This window comes from Parasteatoda tepidariorum, chromosome 4, assembly GCF_982258835.1.
Source record: "Parasteatoda tepidariorum strain Cologne lab strain chromosome 4, Ptep-v5.0, whole genome shotgun sequence".
NCBI lineage: Eukaryota > Metazoa > Arthropoda > Arachnida > Araneae > Theridiidae > Parasteatoda > Parasteatoda tepidariorum.
This window is the reverse complement of record NC_141758.1, coordinates 96210610-96234790: the sequence shown is the minus strand read 5'-3', so window position 1 is coordinate 96234790 and position 24181 is coordinate 96210610. Positions and strand designations below refer to the sequence as shown.

The following is a 24181-nucleotide window of genomic DNA, read 5'->3' as shown; positions in this document are numbered from 1 at the left end:
TCAGTGAAAATATGCCTTTAATTGTACTCGTCGTTTTCCAAGTTGTGATGTCCTTAAAATAAATATTCAACCATTAATAAAATCAAATCTTTTTTTACACAATGAATGCGTGATTATTTATTTTTTATCAATAAAAAAGTTTCTTAAAAAAAAAATATTATATTCATTTTTTTCACTTCATTTCGAAATGTTTAATCAGCACGCGCTTATCTTTTGTTTTGTTTGTTTTTATCGTCTGCAATTTCAAACTTTCAGTTCCTAGTGATTTGTGATGTGAGTTGATAATCATTCAAAATGTCGTGAATTAGTGTAAATGATGAATTCTTCATACCTAATGAGATCATTTAGATACACCTTTTGATTCGCCCCGGTTTTTACAGAATTCCACCAGAATTCAAAATGATGAAACAATTTTTGCGAGTCAAACAAATTGCTGACCAGAAGTTTCAGCGGTAAGAAACACACACATTTGCTATTGTTTTTACGCACATTTACATGAAGGGTGGGAGGAAATTTAATTATACTGTAAACTTTGATAGATTTTTACTTTGAAGTGATTTTGTATTTATCAAATAATGTTGCGATTTTTAATTAATATCTACATGAAAATAGTTTTTTCACCCTCACGATATTTTGACATTTTTGATTCTTTCTTTGATTTTTTTTTTTTTATGGGTAATGTTTGCAGCAATAATTAAGATAAGAATTATTTAGTAGGTGTTTGAATTGCAATCTCGTCTTGATTTTTTTAAACCTCATGATATGCAAAATAATCAATGGCTATCTTTGGATTGTTCTGTTGAGTATTCATAAAGATGGGCATTACAGAATTGGACAGAGAGAATAAATATTAGAGATTAAACATTGAAGAATTAAATATTATGTCAATTTGTTCTGTTTTTAATGACATTTTATAAAAATATATAAGATCACATGGAGGAATTACGTCTTAAATTTTTCCTGGGTATGAAAGATAAAATTATTAAATTTGGTATGGAAGCTGAAATCTATACATAATAATAAAAGCGGCTGTGTGTCTGTCTGTAATCACAATATATCGCCCCAGAAGCCTCGCCCAGGCACGAAACTTGACACAAAATTATGTTTTGACATAATGAAGAAGTATTTTTTTTCTTTTTCAAAAATTTGGATTAATTTTTTAGTTATCAGTCATTTTGTAAGAAAATCTATGCTTTTTCGTCTTCAAATAAGAGCCATATTAAAAAAACTATTAAAAAATGCATATCTCTTATAAATGTATGCTAATGCCAGCCTTACAATTGAAATATTAAATTTCGATAACTTAAACCAATAATATACGAAGGAATTAATAATTTAATTGTAAGGTTCGCATTTGTTTACATTTATCAAAGTGGAGAAAAGTTTAACTTTTGTATTAAAAATGTGGCAACATATTCCATATGTAAATAGAACGCTTTGCTTTGATTTATTTGTCGCTGTTCATAATTGTTATAAAAAGTTTTTCTTCTTCTTTCAACGCTCTATTTTTTATTTCTTAAGCGAAGACGATAATTTTTGTAGCAATGTAGAAATAGAAATTGATACCATAAAAATTATATAGAAATAGAAATTGATACCATAAAAAATGAATTCGTTTTCGGGGTAGACTATATTTGAGGGTGCCCCCGCCAAGTTGTGATCGAGGTTGATCGCCAAGCTGGGCGATGTTGAAAACCAATCATTATTCTGATTGGTTTAGATTTTAATCGTGATTCTGATTGGTTAAGAATTTAGCGTTGTTTTTAAATGTAATTTCAGAGATCCGTTAGTTCTACTTTGGATACTGGCTGGTAAGGTTACTTTTGCTTCTGGTACTAAAAATGAATACTGTCAATAAGACAAATCTTAAGTTTGTGTACGATTTGAATAACAAAGGAAAAAAAGTAGTGATTGACTGGTGTATGAATGAAGGTTTAATTAGTAATAGACATAAATGTCCTGTTTGTGGGAAAGATGTCTCTGGTTGAACGTAAAGATTGATCAGATGGATTTGAATGGGTCGTGTGAAAGGTTCAAATGCTCCCATCATAAAAAGATCTATTAGAAAGGGATCGTAGTTTAGACAGTACCTAACTGCAATTAGAGAATTCTGTGCACCAAAATCTGAAGATATTCAAGCTTAATGAAGAAGTGAGTTATTTTTCTCTTTTTCTTTCTGTGCTTACTCCATTAATTTTTGTTTCGATTCAAAATGCATTTTAGTGGGTTTATTAATTTTGATTCTATTCTGTTCACTGCTATTTCAAAAAGCTTTGTTTAAATTTTCAATTTTTTCATTGAAATATCACTATATTTTGGCCGCTATTCCTGTTACCACGGAGTTCTGGCAACCAAGTAAGACGCCAAACATAAGTCGTCGATTTCGCCAAGGGGCACCCTCAAGTACATTTTTCCCCGTTTTTGTGTTCTTTTCATGTATTTAGCATTTTAGTTTTTTTCCTTAAGCGTTGTAGCCATATAATATATAAAATAGGAATTAAATTGTTTTTGAAGGAACGATCACACTTACCTTGGATCTCTTTGGTTTTTCTATTCTTTATTTTAACAGTTTTTATTAAATGTAATTAGTTATTTCAGAAAGTTTCAGTTTGCAGGTAAGCACTTAGATTTTAATACTGAAGTTTCATGATTTGCTTTCATAGTATGTTCTAAAGTATTCGTTGACTTCTTAAAAACCCGATTACTGACATGATGGCAGAACCGCCTTCCAAAAAACTTTGTATTTTATCAAAGAAAAGGATATTAAGAGATTCTCAAAGAAGAAGAAGGGTAGACACCTGATAGTTATATTATAGGTTAGGTTACCATAGGCCTTAGGTTACCATAGGCCTTATGTTACCATACCAAAGTTACATCTTCAAACATCCTCAAGAGCTATAACACATCTGCAACAGAACTGGATATGAAGACAAAATTGCAGGACAGGAACACTTTAATTGTCCACTAATTTTCAGATTTCCTGCTATGTTTTAAAAAACTTTATTTGTGAAAACCGTTAGCGTGGCGGACAGCTGGCCGCCTTTAGCGGCTAGTAATTAATAAATTGACTTAATCTCAGGGTTTAAAAAAACCCAAACTGGGTGGGTTTTATTAGACTTTTTTGGGTTTTTTAAGATATTACCTAGTTTAACACTTTTTAGATTTAAATTTTAATTAATAAGAAAATAGTTTTAATGAAAAGAAAACTTTTATACAAAATAATAATTAAGTTATGAATTAAAATAAAAAAGTTATAATTTTAATAGTTTTGATTTAAAAATTCCAGACTCAATATAAATATGAAATCCCTTAAATCTATTTTTCTTTTACCTTATTCCTTATTAATCTATTTTGATTATGTTTATGAAAAACCCATTTAAGCCCAGGTTTTTTAAGTGTTTTTTTTTTTTTTTTTTAAGAAAACGCACCCAGTTTTTCTGGGTATGTGGGTGGGTCAAAAACTCTCCTTAATCTTAGTATATGTTACATGGTTTCATAGTGTATATGACATGGTGACCTAGGTGGTGTTTAAGAGGGTAATAAAGTTTTCTATCTGTAGTTGTAGATTTGGCTTGACGTTTATTTTTTTAATTTGTAACTGGAATTATTGGAGAATCAAATGTATTATAAATGATATGGGCAAGATTATATTAGAGAGTTGGATGTTTGACGCAAATTATGATGATGTATATGATGTATTGTCATTGAGCATGTTGCTGTTATGATGATGTGTATGAGAGTTTTGTCATTGGACATGTTGCTGTTATAATGATGTATATGACAGTTTTGTCATTGGGCATGTTGCTGTTATGATGATGTATATGACAGATTTGTCATTGGGCACATTGCTGTTATGAAGATGTATATTACAGTTTTGTTAGTAGGCATGTTGCTGTTATGATGATGTATATTTGACAGCTTTGTCATTGGGCATGTTGCAAAAATGAGAAGTTAGTATTGGCAGCTGATATTTTATGTCGCAATGATGATTTTTATTTGCGTAGATGGGAAGAGAAAAGTATTGACATAATGAATGTTTTGTTTTTAGACGTATCATTTTCTACAGAAATTTAATTTTGGTTTTTAAGATGGTATTTTGTGTGACGTTTCCCCCTCTTTCTGCAGAATGAATATTATGGTAGACTTTATTTAAAATAAAATGTGTTTAAGAAGTAGATTTGTTGTGTTTGGTAAGAGTTGACTGTGGAATCAATTTTTTATTACTGGGCATGTACTAAAGCGATGATTAGAGATAGATATTATTTCAAGGTATTTTGTTGAAAAGAAATAGGATACACTTTTTAATGGTAAGTGAGCAACTTCAAAGTATTTATTATTGTATCTTTTTTATATGCCTGTTCCCCGTGGCAGAATCATGGCGACATTGTCGCAGAACTTTACAGAGTTCTTGCTGAAATTTTTTCTTTTGGGAAATAAAAAACTTTGCCTTGCTTTTTTGCAGAAATTTACACGTAAAATTTGAATTGTGCATTCAAATAATCACTTTTCGAGGCACTCGGTTTATGCCGATATCGCAATTCCATGTGGATTGTATTTTCCGCTGGTTATGTTGGAAATTCAAATTGCGCATTTCATCACTTATTTCTTAAAGCAATGATTCTATAATTTTTTTTGGCAATTATTGCTTTTAATTTTCGCATAGTGTTTAAAACAAGATACTTTTAAACAATATTATTTATTAAAACAATCAAATCTTGTAACGAAACTTGCATTCGAGTATCCCCTTTTTGAAAAGTCTTATTCATGTGATTTCGTCATCTATCTGTTTTTCGCTAATTACTGCTGCAGATTTCATGTTATTTAATTATTTTTTAATGTGATGATGATTTGCAAAATGCGATATAGAAAATACTTTGTGCGTTATCCCCCCCCCAAACAAATTGTGTGAATATCGCCCAAAATATTAGAGTCAAATAAATATTACATACTCAATTGAAAATAAGAACTTTTTTTTGTTTCGTTTTTGTTAACTTAAATTAGTAACATACATCTTTGTTATTATTTTTATATTCTATAACCGTCGTTGAACAGCCGACCCAATTTTGGGTTTACGACTACTTATGTTCAACTCCCTAGCCTTGTAATTTTGAACCCAATCCAGAAGACAAGGGAACTCCTGGATCAATTATTGAGAGAAATTTGCCTTCCCGGAGAACTTTTTGATGGAACTAACCTGCATTTGCGTTACATGGAGAGGTTGACCACGAGAACCTCCCACGATTAGCCTGGCGGCAAGGGGACTCTAACCCACAATCCGTCTACCACTGAGGATAGAACTGTGGTCAGTGCAAGCCGGGTGCAGAATTTGTATTGACCAGTTATTACCGGGATTGAACCCTGGTCCACCTCATTAGAAGGCGAGTGCTCTATCCCTTGAGCCATAGTGGCTCATCTTTATTATCTTTGTTATTATTGTAAGTATCTTGCAGAAAGATATCAGTGCTAGAGAGTTTTGTCGCAGAAAGCCTAAAATTATTGTGCCACAGGGTGCCTGATTAGCATAAATGCTGTTTAATAAAAGTTTTGTGTTTATATATTGCTATATGTTGAGTTTTTTTTTAATTTTGTACTTTTTGTGCCACTGCCCGGTATACCCCACATTGATGTTCTCGTAAGGTTAAGTGCCACTGCCTGTTATGTTTTTGCATTTTCAAGTTAAAATCTGCTATGGTTTTTGCCTAAGCAAATACTTGGAGGTAATTGTAAAAAGTTTATTTCGGCATTGGCAACAAGTGTTAACCAATGCTCCATTTTATCGCTAGCGACAGTTTTCAAGATTGCACCAAGTGTGTAAACAGTCCTGTAGTTGGAAAATAAATTTGGGGGGTCCTTATCTTTTGGTAGGGTATATAGCCGATTGATTTTTCTCAGGCCAAAAAACCACGTTTTTAAATTACTTGACATGGTTTTAATTTTTAAAAAAAGCAGAGATTAATTTTGAAAAAAGGGGGATTGTTTCCAATTTGCATTATTTTTTATCTTTCGTATCATCATCATAGTTGGTCATACAGCCCAATGTGGGCCAATACCTTCCTCTGAAAATTTCTCCATAACGACTTCCGATTTATCTTTGATCTCCTGTTCTTTTCATTAATTTGCAGGAAAATCAAACTCCACCGAATCAGTATATTTCAACCCCGAACTTTTGTTCCCTTTTTTTTTGTTGTAATTATTAATATCAGGTTGTTTATAAATCTTGTACAGTTCAAAGTTAAATTTCCTTGTCCAGTTATTGTTTTCATTTACACCATTAAGTATACTTCTGTCAAAATGAAATTTTTTTCCCCGAACTAAGGAGAAATTTCTTTTAGAAATAATGAACAAGAGAAAAATTCGTTTGAAATATTTTTTAAATATTTAAAAAAAAATTTCTGCTACAAACCAAATATATCAGGGAACAGCGCTCTTCCCCTTTCCTTCCAACTACAGCGCTGTGTGTAATATATTCTAGGATTTCCCCAAGAAATTAGTGTTGTATTTAACTAATACAAAGATTTATTTTTTAGAGCTTTTTATGATCTTTTTTTTCCTCTATGACCACTATTCTGGACATTTGTATGCTATGTTTATTCTATTACTATCAAGAACGAAGAATTACTTCCATATAAACTGACTGGCTCATAGAATATATATTTGTTTTTAATTTTTTCCAAAACATCTCATTTGGGTCAATGAATCATTTCAACTTTTTTGTAGTCCGAAATTTAAATTCTTCTTCTTATGTAAAGTGGGTCATTATTGTATATATTTATACTATAATTGTATATTGTATATATTTATACTACATATATATATACATATTATATATAATACATACATACATACATATATATATATAATTGTATATTGTATATATTTATACTACATATATATATATATACATCTTTTATATCTATAATATATATAGATAATATCTATATATATATAGATAAGATGTATATATATATACATCTTATCTATATATATATACATCTTTTTTGTAGTCCGAAATTTAAATTCTTCTTCTTATGTAAAGTGGGTCATTATTGTATATATTTATACTATAATTGTATATTGTATATATTTATACTACATTATAAATATATATATTTATATATATATAATGTAAATAGTGTCTAGAATGCGTTTCTTGTACCACTTTTTTAGCATCTTTTAAGGAAGAATTTTTTTGCTACCAGGAGTCTGTTTAGAAGAAATTTGGGTCCGTTAACGGACCCTTCACAAAATATTTTAACTTAAAAACGGACCCTTCACAAAATATTTTAATTTAAAAACGGACCCTTCACAAAATATTTTAACTTAATAACGGACTCTTCACAAAATGATTTTTCTTTTAATCGGACCCTTCACAAATTTGTTTACCTTCATTATTATTTTGTTAATAGAATAAACCCTTTCCAGGGCAGAAAACAGGAAAGATGGATGTAAACGAATTAAGTTTTGTCTTCGGCAGACGATTCTTCCATTATTCGTCCGAAATGAATATTCTGTGTTCAGCAGTGTAGGCTAAATACCAAATATTTGTATGTTACATCTCTAATTTAGAAGCAGCAATTGTTGTTTATTTTTTAAAATTTAATTTTTTTAATTATAATTTTACAGTGTTGAGCATAATCTTGTATGTCTTTACAATTTAAAAACTTCATGAAAAAGTTTTTTTGCAATACCGGACCCTATTTGCACAAATTCATAAAAGCGGACCCTGACTGAAAGAATGTGAGTAATTTTTTCACAATTTCACGAAAAACGGACCTTTCACAAAATGTCTGGACAGACCCCTGGCTACTGTTTTATTTTTGCTTCATAACCATTTAATTCTAAATTAGCTCGTTTTGCATTTTGGGGTCTGTCTATATCATTGTTTCTGACCAGCAGTCAATGAACCAGTACTGATTGTTCACCGAACACTGTTCAATGGTCTGCGCATATTATTACCTTAAATTTGTCTCACAATATAGGCATTTTCGAATACAATACAATAAAAATCTTTTTTCCTCTACTTATAAGCATAAAAATGAAAAGACTATTTTAATCTGATTTTTTCCCTTCAAAGCTACTTTAATATAATCAGATCAGAGGTAACTGGTTTGATTGCTAGAATTGACATGTTAGTGAATAACAAACAACAGTAATCACAGTAAATTCAGCTGTTAAGTTTTTAAAGTTTATTATTTTGTTTTTTTATTTATTTTTGACGCCCGGTGGTTAAGTGTTAGTGCTTCTCTCTCGTGCCACAGGTCCTGGGTTCGATCCTCGGGCTGGGCAAAGGTTGATTCAGACTTTCATCCCTTCAGTGGGTCCATAAAATGAGTACCAAGCATGCTTGGGAGCTAAACACGGAGAGTTCTGCGTTAGGCTGGCCACCTAACCCGAACATCAGCTACTGCACCCCAGAGCCCAAGGTCAAGAAAACTGAGATGGGCACAGTTGACCTTGGCCCACTATGGGCTGTAGCTCCTCTGAGTTTAGTTTATTTATTTTGTATTTAATTGTATTCTTTCACTACCTACACATGGTTACATAATTTGGGTACCTACACATGATTGCATAACTAACAGCAATATTGATATTTTTATTAGATTTAGTATTAATTTCATTTATATTTAAATAGGTTTAGGCTCAAAATATTTTTCATTGTATGGAGTGTATGAATGATAACAAACATGTTGCTCGAAAAATTGTTTAAATACCAGAATTTTATGTAGGTAAAACACTTTTTACACGGAAATAAAATTACTCTTAAGATACATAAGAAACAGTTAAAGGAAAAATAATGGTTACAGTTAAATTATTGTATAAAGTTACAGTTAAAGTTCATTATAATATTACACAGTCAAGTCTAAAAGTTAAAGGAAATACTAATGTTGTTTAAAAAATTGGAGTTTAACATTGACACAAACCATTTAGTAAAGACTACATAGTATGTTATTAAGGAACAGTTCTGACAAAAAGGTGGCTTATAAAATAATTATTTATTTAAGCATGAATTAATACAGTACAAGGTCCCATAACCAGATACGTGTGTTTTTTCTGACCTTTTTAACAATCAAAATAGATGAAACTCTTTTCTTTAAAAAAGAAATCCTTTTTTTAATCTATTAAAAAAAGTGTGTATATATATATATATATATATATATATATATATATATATATATATATATATATATATATATATATATATATATATATATATATATATATATATGATGCTAGCTAACGTCCATTTGTTATTTCTTTTAGTTTTTGTTTTATGCTATAAGTGTTTTTTTCATTGTTATTAAATTATTTTAAATTCCTATTGTTTAGTTTAATATTATTATGTTTTATTAAATTTGTTTTAATGTTATGAAGTTTTGGGTGTTGAGTAGTTTTGAAGAGAAGATGCTTGAAAACCGAAATTCATTTTGCTGTAAGCTGCTTTCGTTGTAAAAAAAAAACAAAAACAAAAAAAAAAAACAAGGACATTGGGCAAAAAAGAGATCTAAGAATTGTTAACTTCTTGGGATGGCATCTCTAAATTATGGTATCATGGATGCTGTGACAATTTGCACTTCCTGTCACTTACAATTAATTTGCTAAAAAAAATTCCGTCTGAAAAGAACATTAAGCAAAGTTGTAGCAAAGATGACTCTCATTTCACGGATGTGGAATTTACTTTGAATATTTAGTTGCATCTTGGACATCCATAGGAAGTTCACGAGTTGATAGAAGTAATTGTTTGAGTAATGAGATATATATTGTAAGGAAAAAACAGAAAATGTCCCACGTAGTTTAGATGAGTCTTTTTCTTTTTCCAATCATCCGGTGCAAATAAAAGAGTGTGTCTATGAAGACATGGGATTTGGTTCATACTATATATATATATATATATATATATATATATATATATATATATATATATATATATATATATATATATATATATATATATATATATATATATATATATATATATATATACTCGGTCGCAAAATTTTTTCGGGCTTTCTGCTACATACCTCTCTAATATTAATATCTTTCTGCTAGATACTTTTAAAAATAACAAATATACATGTTACTAATTAAAATTTAAAGAATCGTTAACTTTAAAAAACAAAAAAAATAAATAAGTAAATACTTACAAAAAATTGGATAAAATAAAATAATTTTTTTAATTGAATGTGATATTTTTTTTTTAATTTTAATATAATGGACGATATTCTCGCATTTTGCAGAAAGATAACACACTAATTATTTCCTTTTTAGATAACACACTAATTATTTTATTTTTCCAATTTTGTAATTCATTATTACATTTAAAAAAAAAAATATCGTGAAATCTGTAGCCGTAACTACCGAAAAAAAAAGATCAAGATCGAAATCACGCGAATCGGACTCTTCAAAAAGGGGTTACTAAAGCATTTTAGGAATCAATTTCCCTTTTATTTTTTGCTGGGACCAAAACTACATGTTACTAATTAAAATTTATAGAAGCGTTAACTTTAAAAAACAAAACAAAAAAAAAATTAAATAAATACATACAAAAAAATTGGATAAAATAAAATAATTTTTTTAATTGAATGTGATATTTTTTTTTTAATTCTAATATAATGGACGATATTCTCGCATTTTGCAGAAAGATAACACACTAATTATTTCCTTTTTAGATAACACACTAATTATTTTATTTTTCCAATTTTGTAATTCATTATTACATTTAAAAAAAAAAAATCGTGAAATCTGTAGCCGTAACTACCGAAAAAAAAAAGATCAAGATCGAAATCACGCGAATCGGACTCTTCAAAAAGGGGTTACTAAAGTATTTTAGGAATCAATTTCCCTTTTATTTTTTGCTGGGACCAAAACTACGTGTTACTAATTAAAATTTATAGAAGCGTTAACTTTAAAAAACAAAACAAAAATTAAATAAATACATACAAAAAAATTTGATAAAATAAAAATTTTTTTTTAATTGAATGTGATATTTTTTTTAAATTCTAATATAATGGGCGATATTCTCGCATTTTGCAGAAAGATAACACACTAATTATTTTCTTTTTAGATAACACACTAATTATTTTATTTTTCCAATTTTGTAATTCATTATTGCATTAAAAAAAAAAATCGTGAAATCTGTAGCCGTAACTACCGAAAAAAAAATATCAAGATCGAAATCAAGCGAATCGGACTCTTCAAAAAGGGGTTACTAAAGTATTTTAGGAATCAATTTCCCTTTTATTTTTTGCTGGGACCAAAACTACGTGTTACTAATTAAAATTTATAGAAGCGTTAACTTTAAGAAACAAAACAAAAAAAAAATTAAATAAATACATACAAAAAAATTGGATAAAATAAAATAATTTTTTTAATTGAATGTGATATTTTTTTTTAATTCTAATATAATGGGCGATATTCTCGCATTTTGCAGAAAGATAACACACTAATTATTTCCTTTTTAGATAACACACTAATTATTTTATTTTTCGAATTTTGTAATTCATCATTACATTAAAAAAAAAAAAAAAATCTTGAAATCTGTAGCCGTAACTACCGAAAAAAAAAGATCAAGATCGAAATCACGCGAATCGGACTCTTTATAAAGGGGTTACTAAAGTATTTTAGGAATCAATTTCCCTTTTATTTTTTACTGGGACCAAAACTACTTATAATCTAAAACTGGTGTAAACTGTTGACTATGATTTGTTTTAAGTATAGTTATTCTATCTCTCTCATATTAATATTTGCTGATTGTCTAATATACAGACTGATCAGTTGGTTCGATAATATTTATTTTGCATTGTGCCAAGGCAAATTTTGTCCAATCACAGAGGGGATCTGTTCGTGGGACTTTTATTTGTTTTTCACTTTTGATGATTATGGCGGCTACATCTGCTGTGGGGTCAGGTTGCGACTCCTAATTTTGAACCTAATCCAGAAGACTAGAGAACACCCGAATCAAGTATTAGGAGTAATTTGTCTTCGCGGAGGACTTTTTGATGGAGATAGCTCGCATTTGCGTTACATGGAGAGGATAACCTCTCACGGTTTGCCTGACGGCAAGGGGACTTTAACCCATGATCCATCGACCACTGAGGATATTTTAAGTCAGCACTGTGATCGGTGCAAGCTGGATGCGGAATTCGTATCGAACCCGTTTCACCTCATTGGAAGGCGAACGCTGTTATCCCCTGAGCCACAGTGGCGTAGCGAGCTTAACTCGCCCCCGGGGCACAATACCCTTTTAGCGCCACTCCCCATTCGAAAACCATATATGTAAAATATACTCACAAATTAATAAATAAATAAAGTAAAATAAATAAGGTCATAGACTTAAGCTAGGCTTTAAATTTGAGACAAAAAATGTAGTTGAGAGAACAAGACTAGATTTTGAAATGTATATGATCATTTAGAATTAGTTCAAAAGATACCTATTATTTATTTTGCATATTTATAAAGAAATATTTTAAAAACATGCAGTTTTAAAACAATAAAAAAGTAAATATTTATTATCTCTAAGGAGATACATATATTTAATAATCATATGATTATAATACATTAATAAAACTATTTACTTTGTCTAAATTTTCAGTGCTTTTGATGAAACAAATGTATCAATAATATCATCAAAATTGATCACTTAGGTCACTTAGGCGATCTGTCAAAATTAATTTTAATTTACTGAATGAACGTTCGCAGCTGGCAATTGATACTGAGATAGTCAGGAGTATTTGAAGTGCCGCTCTCAGATTTGTAAAAACATCTTCTCCATTCGAGATTGATTATAAAAGTAAGAAATTCTAATGGAATTTTAGGGTCAATTTCTTTTCTACTGAGGAGTAACATTTTGCTGTCACATATTTTGATAAAAAGTTCTATTACATTGAAATCTGTATTATAAAATTTACCCAAATTTTTACATTTTTTTTTCAAGGTCGTTATCAACATTATCCTTGTTTAATAAATTTTTAACGTCTAGTAGAAATCCAAATTTGAAATTAAGGTCATTTATTCGTGTACACATTTCTTGTTGGAGATGATCAAGAGTGCTTTTCATAACGCGAGAAATTTCACTTTCTGCGGAAAGACCACCATAGCTAATTCTCCAGGCACGTATTGTTGTATTCATATCCCATTTTTTACAAAGAGACTCTGCTTTTTCTATTGCCTCTTTACAGAGCTTGTCTCAAATTTCGGCTAGTTCAGTCGCTAATGATTCAAGATCATGGAACACTTCTCTAAAATTCATTCGAGTATCTTGTAATCTGAGCTGCACACAATCAATCCTTCTTAAGATTTCATACCAGAAATGAACTAAAGTTATAAAATATATAAAGTTATAATTGATTAGTATATTTTGCAACAGAATTGTAGCTTCACTTCTGTTGTCACTTGTAGTGGTAGTGTGCTCTGCTAATTTTTCTAATAGTTCTTTTATATTCTCTAGCCCATAGATGATAACGCTAACCGCTTGCATTCTGGCGCTCCATCGCGTTTCAGATGTGTGCATCACGGCAGCATTATCGTAACATTGTGATCTGCAGTTTGTTAATGAAATTTCATCGCCATTTAATTTCTCTAAAATTGTATTTTTGATCGAGGCTGCATCTTTAGCATGTATTTCAATAAAACCCAAAAAAGATTATTTGATGGAAACTTTTTTATTGATAAAATCAGTATCTACGTACATACCTAACGATTTGGGACATTTGTTCTCGATGAGAGATATCGATGAGAGAGTTGAATCAAACAAACGTCCATAATATTTATTTCTTTTGATATCGTTTATTAGTTGATTTCGAACTGTAGATGCCAGAAGATGAATGAATTCATTTTGAATCTGTGATGACAAATATGAGAATAAAAAATTTTTCTGTTAACAAATTTTTTCATACTCTATTCACTTACTAATACAATCGTCGAGTAGATGTAGTAAGTAATCTTATTCGATTTATTACTTACCAAGAATGCCTTGAACTTGAAAGGTAGTAACATAGTGAAATATACAATATAATTTATGCAGACATTAAACTTATATATAACATTTAATATTTAATAACATTTCAGTTTTATTCTAAGCAGAGCGCGATGACAAAGACGCAAAACTGAAAAATACACGCCCAAAATAACTTAAAAGTTACTATTTCGGGTATTTCACTAATTTGTTACGCTCTTCCACAACCTGTCGCAAATGTCACGGATATATAGAGTCACGGAAAAAAGTATCCGGAAAGTAACAAATAATCTTTTTTTAAAAAAACAGATAGTTCTCAGGCACACAACAAATACGGCGTTGTTTGTGTCCTTTCCTAGAAACGACGAAACGCTGTATTTGCTGTGTGTCTGAGAAGTATCTATATTAAAAATTCGACGATCCTTTAGTTGTTATTTTCCGGACACTTTTTTCCCGTGACTGTACATATAAGTACATTAGAGTGTTATTGCTATCGTTTTAAAATAAATGCGTAAGCTGGATTGCGTTTATACAAATAAAAATAGTGTTCTGAAATAATGTTTGTACTTTGTGCACTGCAAATATTTATTATAACATATTACGAGATAATTTATGTAACCACACAGCGTAGATGCCATAAGGAAGTACTGACAGACACAGGTCTGCCAGTAGAAAAGACGTGCCATTTCTATTATGAATATATTATTACAGTTTGATTTAGACTTAAAATGACATTATGAATTAAATATTAAATATTATGAATAATATTTAGGAATTAACATTTATTATATTACACTGGCACTAAATTTAAAATATATTTTCCGGAAATCAATTATAATTAAAAAAAAATTACTCAGCAATTTTTTGTTTTGCGGACCATTTGGCGCCCCTTTGTGTGTAGCGCCCGGGGCATAATGCCCCCCCCCTTGCCCACCCCTCGCTACGCTACTGCTGAGCCATCACGGCAAGTGGTGTTGATAGTCGAAATTCGGTAAAGTAATGGTGGAGATATTTTACCGAAAATCTGTGCATTATCCACTCCCTAATATTTAACCACCATTTTGGCTTAAACCGGGCGAGGGGAAGCCTTTGTAAAGTTAACTTCCCAAACTTTCTCGCCAACACATCGGTTATTTTTCGAGAGGGAAACGTAACTATTTTAATTGTTTTTTGTTTTGTTATTTCCTCACTTAAACTGTATTAAAAAAATGAAATTTTCTGAAATTATCCAACAAGGGATAGGGTATACTTTGAGCAACGCAGACTGAAGCATAAAACGATGAAAGTGCATAAATAGGCTTACTAATGCAGCGGTTCCAATTTTTTTCGGCTGCGAAACCCTAAATAATCAATCTTCTTTCAGGGGAACCCGGACCAGTATAAATAAAATGTATTAAGGCAATTGTGAACAACCTATGTAAGACTAATTTATTTTTAAAATATATTTACTTAGAGGAATGAAAATTTTTTATCATTAATAATTTTTTCATAGGTTTTATATTCCACAATTAACTTGCAGTCCTTGTGCTGCATCTAGCCCAGTCTGTGCATATAGATAAGCTGAAAATAAATAAAATAGGCCGACCTATGATTTATTTCGAACTGAAAACTAAAAATAACTGCTATAAGCGTTGAAAATGGTTATTAGGGAAACATTTTTCTTTATTAAAGAATTAAGTTTTATTTTATTTTGATAGGAAAACATAAAAGGGTTTGGAAATACTAATGCAATAATAATAATTAATGCATTGTGTTCTTTTCATAATTTGTTCAGTATAATTGTATGTTTTTATTGTCATATAATTGTATGTAGCAATCTTATGTTTTCTTTTAAAAAATGCCATTTCTATTCATATGCATTTTGCTTTAAATAGTTTCACAAAGGCCTAAAATTCCGAAAGATTAAATAAATTTTGAATTATTAACTGGATATAAATATAACCAATCACTTATCAGAAACTAATTATTTTATCACGTGTATGTAAAAAATTTTGAAGAAAAGTTTTTGAATTTTTTCATTTTAAGATTTTTATTACTGCTCAAATCCTCATTATGATTTTTTTTTGTTTTTGTTTTTTTAGAAAGTGATTAAAATTTTTTCTGAGTTTTAAAAAAGTACTTAAGAGGTGCTTATTTATTGTTGAAAAATCTGGCTACGTAACCTGTAAAGGATTTTTCCGTTGTTGTTGTGGTTACAGGGTGTTAGGGGAGGAAAAAGGGGTTGCAAACAGCAGAAAATGTTTTAAAAAATTGCGGAAAAAATTATCAATTAATTGTTTTTATTTTATTTTAAGAAGGAGGATATTCTCTAATTTATATAAGCAGTTGTTAATATTTTAGAAATTAGATTTTCTCTTCAGAAGGTTAATTTCCGTAAGAATAAACAGGAATTAGTAATTGGAGTTAACAGGAATTAACAGAGTCTAAACAAAAAAAAAATGCTTTTTTTTCCCTTTCTTTTCCGTGTAGTACTATTTAAATTAGTAATTTCTTCCTTTCTTTAAAAAAAAAGAAAGAAATAAGGGTTCAAATATAAATTTTTTTAATTGCTGATTTTAACATTTTATTTAAATTGTTGGCAATTAAAAGAAAAAAAGCAATCTAAACGAAGAAAAGGGTTAGGCATAGCACTATCGAGGAAACTTTTTATGAAATTGCAATCGTGTTTTTCGCTCTTTTTTTTATTATAATCTTTCATACTACAACCTTCTTTTTTCTTTCTTTTTTTTTTTTTTTTTGATAAATAATCTTTCATACTACAACCTTTATCACTGCATACATTTTTTTCATTGATTTAAACTGATTCCTGTTATTTTGGATTCATTTTAGGATTTTTAATTTAAATCACTGTTTTTTTTCTCCTTCTTTCATCTTTTGTTAGTTTTTTAATGCGGCAAATGATATTAAATCGTAGTCAAGAATTATGGTTGCAAAAAAGAAAAATACTGCGTTTTTCAGGAATAACTTAAAACCCATAGCTTATTGCATCTCTTTTTGAAATGATGCTATCTCTTGTTATGTTATGGTCTTTGTTTTGTTGTTAGCAGCGAGAGATACCACCGAGTTACAGATGCATTTCGTTAATCCGTTTGGAATAGTTGGAAAAATGAAGGCACCCCATTTAGTGTGAACTTCCTCTTTGTCATCCATCCGGCTCTTTTAATTGTGAAGGAAGAGGTGATTGTCACGGAATTCCGCCAACAACGCCTATTTACGTCATCCGTAAGCTTTCACTCTGGGAGAACTTCCATGCGTAACTTCTCCTCCCTGCATTTCACTATTAATGTCAACTTCACTTAATTACGGCATAAAATATACGCTTGAAAAATTATTAAATTGTGTACAATCATTATTTGGGGCTGATCTTAAATTATCTTCTTTTTTTTTCTTATTTGCATTTCCTAAAAATTTTCTAGCAGTTGTACACTGATTTATAGTGGTGAATTGAACTGTATTTATATATATATAAAAAAAAAAAAAAATTCTATTGTAAATTAACAGATGTAGTAGTTTATTGTGTATAATATTTTATTATGATTTGTAATTTGAAGACATTTTTTAGGAAGGGAACGTTATTTTTTTAAGAAGAAAAATTAAAAAAAAAAAAAAAAAAAAAAAAACGTTTTTTAAGGGTTATGCAAATTTATAAATATTAAATTTAAATTAATTCACTCTAAAGTTTAAGCTTAAATATCATATTAATTTTTTTTTTTTTTTTTTTAAATAGTGACTATTTTTATTTTTTATTTTATAACTGTCGTTGAACAGCCGACCCAATTTTTGGGTTTACGACTATTTATGTTCAACTCCGTAGCCTTGTAACTTTGAACCCAATCCAGAAGACAAGGAAACTCCCGGATCGTGTATTGGGAGAAATTTGCCTTCGTGGAGGACTTTTTTGATAGAGCTAACCCGCATTTGCGTTGCATGGAGAGGACCTCCCACGGTTAGCCTGACGGTAATGGGACTCAGACCCATGATCCGTCTACCACTGAGAATATTTCACGTCAGCACTGTGGTTGTTGCAAGCCGGATGCGGAATTGGTATCAACCAGCCATCGCCGGGATCGAACCCCGGTTCACCTCATTGGAAGGCGAACACTCTATTCCCTGAGCTGAGCCATCGCTGCTCTGGATGTGTTTTTTTTTTTTTTTTTTTTTTTTTCTCAGGCGAATGAGTATGAGAATCAAATATTTACCCGCGAAAAGAGCGCCAATCCAGATTCCTGTTGGCATGTGAAAGAGTCATAGCCAAAGTGAATGGCCATTTAACTCGCTGCTGCTTTATAACACTTCTTCTTTCTAAGCCTCCGCCTGCTGTGACTTTCGCGTGTTTTACAAAAAATACAATATATTTATTCATTTTAAAAACTTCATTCGCTTCAAAAATATGCAAATTTGGAAATAACAGTCGGCAGCAATCAGACAACGTACGCCCATTTTTAAGACTTGCCAGACGCGAATGAGAAGAAACAAAAGCGATTTGAAAAATAAAACGCTAAGCTGAAAAACAAAACTGGAGATGAAAAATGGAACAAGAAAAACAACAGCGACAGAGAGGGGAGGGGGGAATCATTGTAAAACGCGCTATGGAGAGGCGGGGGGGGGGATAATTTTGTCATTGTTGAAATTGGATTTATTAAATTTAAAATTCAATTTCGACAATGTCAAAATTTTTTCTATCTCAGTCTCATCAGCTGATTTATTCACATGAATACTGATTCCATTGTTGGCAACATTTGTTCCTCACCACCTCTCCATATCGTGTTAAAATGTATTTTACCCTGAATTGCCTCTCTCGACTACTGCGGTTTTCTTGTTCTGTTTTATTTTTATTTTATTTATTTTTTTGCTCTACTGTGGTTTTTCTTGCTTTGTTTCCCACCTTTATTTTTCCATCTTTCTTGGCAATATATCGTTTTATATTTCAAACCACTTTTGTTTCTTCCAATTCACGTTTGACGGGTCTTGAAAATGGGCACCTGTTTTTGATAACTTGAATCAGTCGACTGTTATTTCCAATTCGTATATTTTTGAAACGAATGAAGATTTTAATCAAGTAATGTCTTACCGATTCAGTTTATTGTGATTATTTTATGTAACACAGTATATTTATTTCAAAATTACGTTATAATTTATTTTAAATTTGTATAAACGAATGAAAGCAAATAATGAAAATATTATCATCAGTGTGATATATATATTTTTTTTATTTATAATATAGGTTTTTAAAAAAAATTTAACTTAAAATAATTTAAAATATGGTTTCATTAATTTTTTATGATAAAAACCATAGGTCCCTATGGCTTGCAAGCTATCTCTTGTCAATCCCTAGATATCACAAAATTTTTATCGAGGTTTTATCCTTTAGTTGCTCAAATAATATTTTTAATTCCTAAATAAGATTTTGAATTACACATGTTTTGAGTATGTTCTAATAAAGTCTTTTATTTTTTGATACCTTCAAATAGTAGCTCTGTATTTTGGAATTTTTATTGTTATAATTTCTACGTAATTTTTTCTTCTTTTTTTTTTAAAAAAAAATATTGAAATTAGTTTGATGAATCATAATAAGTTACTTTTATACAAGTCTGGCATGAGATTCTACAGTCTTTCTTATTTTAATTTTCCAATGAAGGAAAATGCGATGTTAAATGTCTATTTTTCCTTAATACATTTCTTAGTACATTTTTACATTATTTAATTGTTTTACTTTATTCTCTTTAATCATGATTTATAATAAAGCTTAAAAATTTATAGGATACTCTCTGTTCACATCAGGGTTCGTTGATTTAAATCAGCTTGATTTAAATCACGATTTAAATCATGATTAAAATCAAATGATTTTTTTAAAAAAATCATTGATTTAAATCAACTGATTTTTATATATATATTATATTGATTTTAAAAGTTAAAAAACAGTGCTTTAAATTATTGATACTTTTATTATTTTCTTTTCTTAGTTTTAAAATTTATTTTAAATAAATTGCTGCATTAATTAATTTTAGTTAACGAAATTACTTTTTTCTTGGAGTGTGTTAAACACATTTAAAATTACATGTTTAAAAATCTTTTGATTCTTAACATTGAAAGTACAGATTAAAGTAAATATTTAATGCTGTCTTAATATAGACTTGCATAGCTGTAGAAAGTAAATAAACATGCTTTTTTTCAAAAAGCAAATGTTAATTAAAATTCTACCCTTTGATTAAAAAAGCATGAAATTCAAATCTACATTATAGTTTATTGATGGAAATTTCTATATTTCTAAAGCTTGAGGTTATATTAAAAAGAAATTACCTTAATATGCCAAAAATAGAAAAAAAAAAAAAAGCTGACTTCAGATATTTTTTTCCTGATATAGTGTCATTCTTCCCTATCAAAGTCTATTTGAAGCAGTAGGGTTATTAACTGGTTTTTATTTTTCTTCTCATAATATGTTTACGGTATCTTTCAAAAATTATCAGATTTTCTTTTGTGAAAAAAAAATTCCAATAAGTACATAGATTTTTTTAAAAATGTTTTTTAGCTTAACTTATGTATTTTGATAAAAGATTGAAAATGAATATTTTAACATAAAAATATATAGATTGAATAATTATTTTTTGATGAATAACAACATTTATAAACACAATCTGTTGCATTTATTTTGCCATTTTATAAATCATGAGGAAAAAAAAGAGATCACAGTTTTAAATTAAAATTATGCTGTGCTAATTGAAACTTTGTGTTATTAGTTAAAATAGTATTCTTTAAATTATCTATTTTATCTTGTCTTTTAATTTCAATCATGCCTTTGTATCAAAATGGTCGCTATGCATTATAATGAAAAATTATTTTAGTAAGTTAGAGCTTCTAAAATATTGTTATAATATAGTTTTAATATTAATTTAATTTTGATTAAACATTTATAAAGTTTTTTTGATCATAAATTAAAGCTCTTATAGTGTATTTAAATAAAAATCAAAAAAATCTGATTTAAATCAAAAAAATCCGATTTAAATCAAAATAATCCGATTTTTTCGATTTTTTTAAAAAAAATCAAAAAAATCACGAACCCTGGTTCACATGTAACGAGAAAAAAAAAACTTTAAATAAGCATGTAACTAATTTAAATGTTTAATTTTTGAGCAAAATAGTTTAACTCGCTTTTTTATTTTTTTATAATTTAGATTTTTTTTTACTCTCATGCCCATGGTTAGGTAGATTTTTTTTTTTTTTTTTTTTTTTTTTTTTTTTTTTTTTTTTGGGACTGGAAGCGCATATTGACCAATGGACCGACCATTCATGGTTGAAGTTAGTGCACATCTGCTTCTGTGTTTGATCCATTTTAGCTCTGATCGTTCTGAGTAATTTTTTACATAAATAAAATGACTGCAGTAACTCTAAATTATGAACTGCACTTAGGCCTGGCCTTTTGCAGCTCTTAAGGGTGAATTAAGCGTGGAATGTTTCTCAAGGAGAAGAATTAATTGACTGAAGTGCTTCGTAAATTAGGGTCGAGTCGGAATTAAAGATGAGTCAGAATGTTGCTCAGGCACCAGACAAATTTTTTAAGAACAAAAACCCTAACATGAAGTTATGACAACTCTTCCTTAACCGATTGCATGGCACATTTATGTATCTAAGATTTTTATTGTCTTTATTAGTATGATTATATATTTTTATCTTTTTTTCCATCTGAATTTCATAGACTTTTTTTTCTATAACCGTCGTTGAACAGTCGACCCAATTTTTTGGGGTTTACGACTAGCAATGTTCAACGCCGTAGCCTTGTAATTTTGAACCCAATCCAGAAGACAAGAGCACTCCTAGATCAAGTATTGGGAGAAATTTGTCTCCGTAGAAGACTTTCTTTGATGGAACTAACGCGCATTTGCGTTGCATGGAGAGGAAGACCACGAGAACCTCCCACAGATAGCCTGATGGCAAGGGGACTCTAACCCATGATCCGTATACAACTGAGGATATTTCACGTCAGTACCGTGGTCGGTGCAAGCCGAATGCGGAGTTCGTATCGACTGGGATTCGAACCCGGTTTGCCTCATTGGAAGGCAAACGCTCTATCCCCTGAGCCATCGCGGCTCATTATAATATACTAATATAATACCTGATATAATAAATATTTTATATTTATATAATATATCGTCGAATTTATATTATATATGACCTAATTTAACCAATTGATACTAGAACGTAAACTAGTGCAAACCGGTTTCAGTCGTTTAAGAACAATAAAGCTATATTAATATTGTATCACCAGATAATTAAGATTTTATGTAGAATCTTATAGTGCGTCTAATAATTTGGCCAGGTATATGACATTTGGTATATGACATTTAAAAATCAATTAGGAAGTTGAACATTTAACTTTATAATTTTAAACAATTCCAGTTTTCTTTGACATTCTCTTTAATTATCAATAGTTTATTTTTAATTATTTAATAATTTACGAATCCCAATAACCACATTCGTTATAAAAAAAAAATGTCTAATTTTCAATAATTCTCAATTAGAGTTAACTTATTATTATTTTTTATAATTATTTATATTTTTTTCTGAAAACAAAAATTATCGAGCAAGAAATAAGTTACAATATTTAGAAGTTTTTTCTTATTGTTTCAAAAATTCACTGCATACCTAGTACAGATATTTTTGTTTTTCATTTGTTGAGAAATATTTTTTTATTATTTTTCTTCAAAACTTGCTTTTTAATAACAGTAATAATAGATGTGATTAAATGAAAATGTAAATCTTGAATGTCAACTTCTTCTGTCATTTTAAAACCCTTCATAATTTTCTGAAGCAAATAAAGTTTTTACATTATCAAGTTCATCGTAAGTTATATACCATACAATAAGCGTGATCATTTTCAATAATATTTACACCTAGGGTTAAGAGTAACGCGTGACCCGTGTTGAACGCATGAAATCCTCGACAGTTGTTCTTGCTTGGCCGTTACGGAAGCGATGCTCTAATTCGCGTACTTTCTGGATCATTTATTAATTTCAGTTTGACTTTGATTTCATGCATGCTGCACACTGGATCTGTTATTTACTGTATTTCTAATGTAAATATGAGAAAAGAAGTATGAGGAATGAATTTTGACTTCCAATAACCCCTAAAAGAACTAAAATAGCTGCGCAATTTTAGTTGTATTTGAATGTATATTGCAAATTTTGTGACGTTTTTCCGTTGTTCGTTTTTTTTTTTCCTGACGTTACCGTGTACATTTAATCATGGTGCTTAGCGTTTTTAAAAGGTGCTTTTTTATTAATATTTTTTAAAAAGTGCTTAATTTTCCCTTTTCGAAAATGAGATTTTTTTCCTTTTCCCTCCCGATTTTCGTTACGTATTATACATAAGCGTGGTTTTCATGTTGTTCTATTCAGCTTATAATATATCAAAATGGCAAATATAATCAAAAAGAAGAGTCCTTTGTCAGAAACTAATAGTTATTTCATCATGATTATGTAAAGTCTTTGAAAATTAATTTGCATTTTGCAAATAATAAGCACCGAAAAGGTGCTTATTATTTGTTGAAAGATTTGTCTACGCACCCTGTTAATGGGTTGTTTCTTGTTTTTACATTCATTCCTTTGTGTTTTTCGTGTGTCGTTGTATAATTTTTCTGGGTTGTTTCATGTTTTTTTTATTTGTTCCTTTCATGTATGTTATACACTGCTGTATAGTTTTTATGGGTTGTTTCATGTTTTTCATTTATTTCTTCGTGTTTGTTATGCACGGCTGTAGCATTGGAAGCAAACGTAAAATAAAATATCTGATTAGAAATCCAAGGATGCCCTTTAACATAATACTTAATTAAGTGATAAATTAGTGATACGATTACTGTTTGAGTGATACAATATGGAATGCCTGACACCTTCGCCAGGGAGGCTTAGCCAGGCTGTCAGTACAGGGACAGTCAGTGCCGACAGCCTGTCAGTCAGCGCGAAACATGTCTAATCGGCTTTAGCAGCTACACAACACTCGCTTCGGCGTTTCATATTGTCTACCAGGGTTCATATCAATCTCTGAGTCAACTACACTCATTTTTGTGCCAAGGTACTCTTCAACTCATTCAATGTTCGTTGGTCCTCCAGCTGCAATTAAGTCTCCAAGAACATCCCTTACGAATTCGATAGGATTAAGGTCAGGGGCCATCGCAAGCCATTCCAATCGTTGAATATCCTTCGATTGGAACTATTCGTTTTCCAAACATGCTCCATG

At 29.8% G+C, this 24181-nt stretch overlaps 1 protein-coding gene across 2 annotated transcripts in view; it reads left to right on the top strand.

The window, feature by feature from the left end:
• The first annotated feature begins 178 nt into the window (after positions 1 to 178).
• LOC107454229 (rho GTPase-activating protein 44) overlaps positions 179 to 24181 on the top strand; it is a 73096-nt gene continuing 49093 nt past the window's right edge. For both annotated transcript variants that reach the window (XM_016071341.5, XM_016071340.5), the window contains exon 1: positions 179 to 452. In XM_016071341.5, coding sequence (XP_015926827.1) covers positions 400 to 452 — 53 coding nt within the window. In that variant the 5' untranslated portion in view covers positions 179 to 399. The remainder of the gene's footprint in view (positions 453 to 24181) is intronic.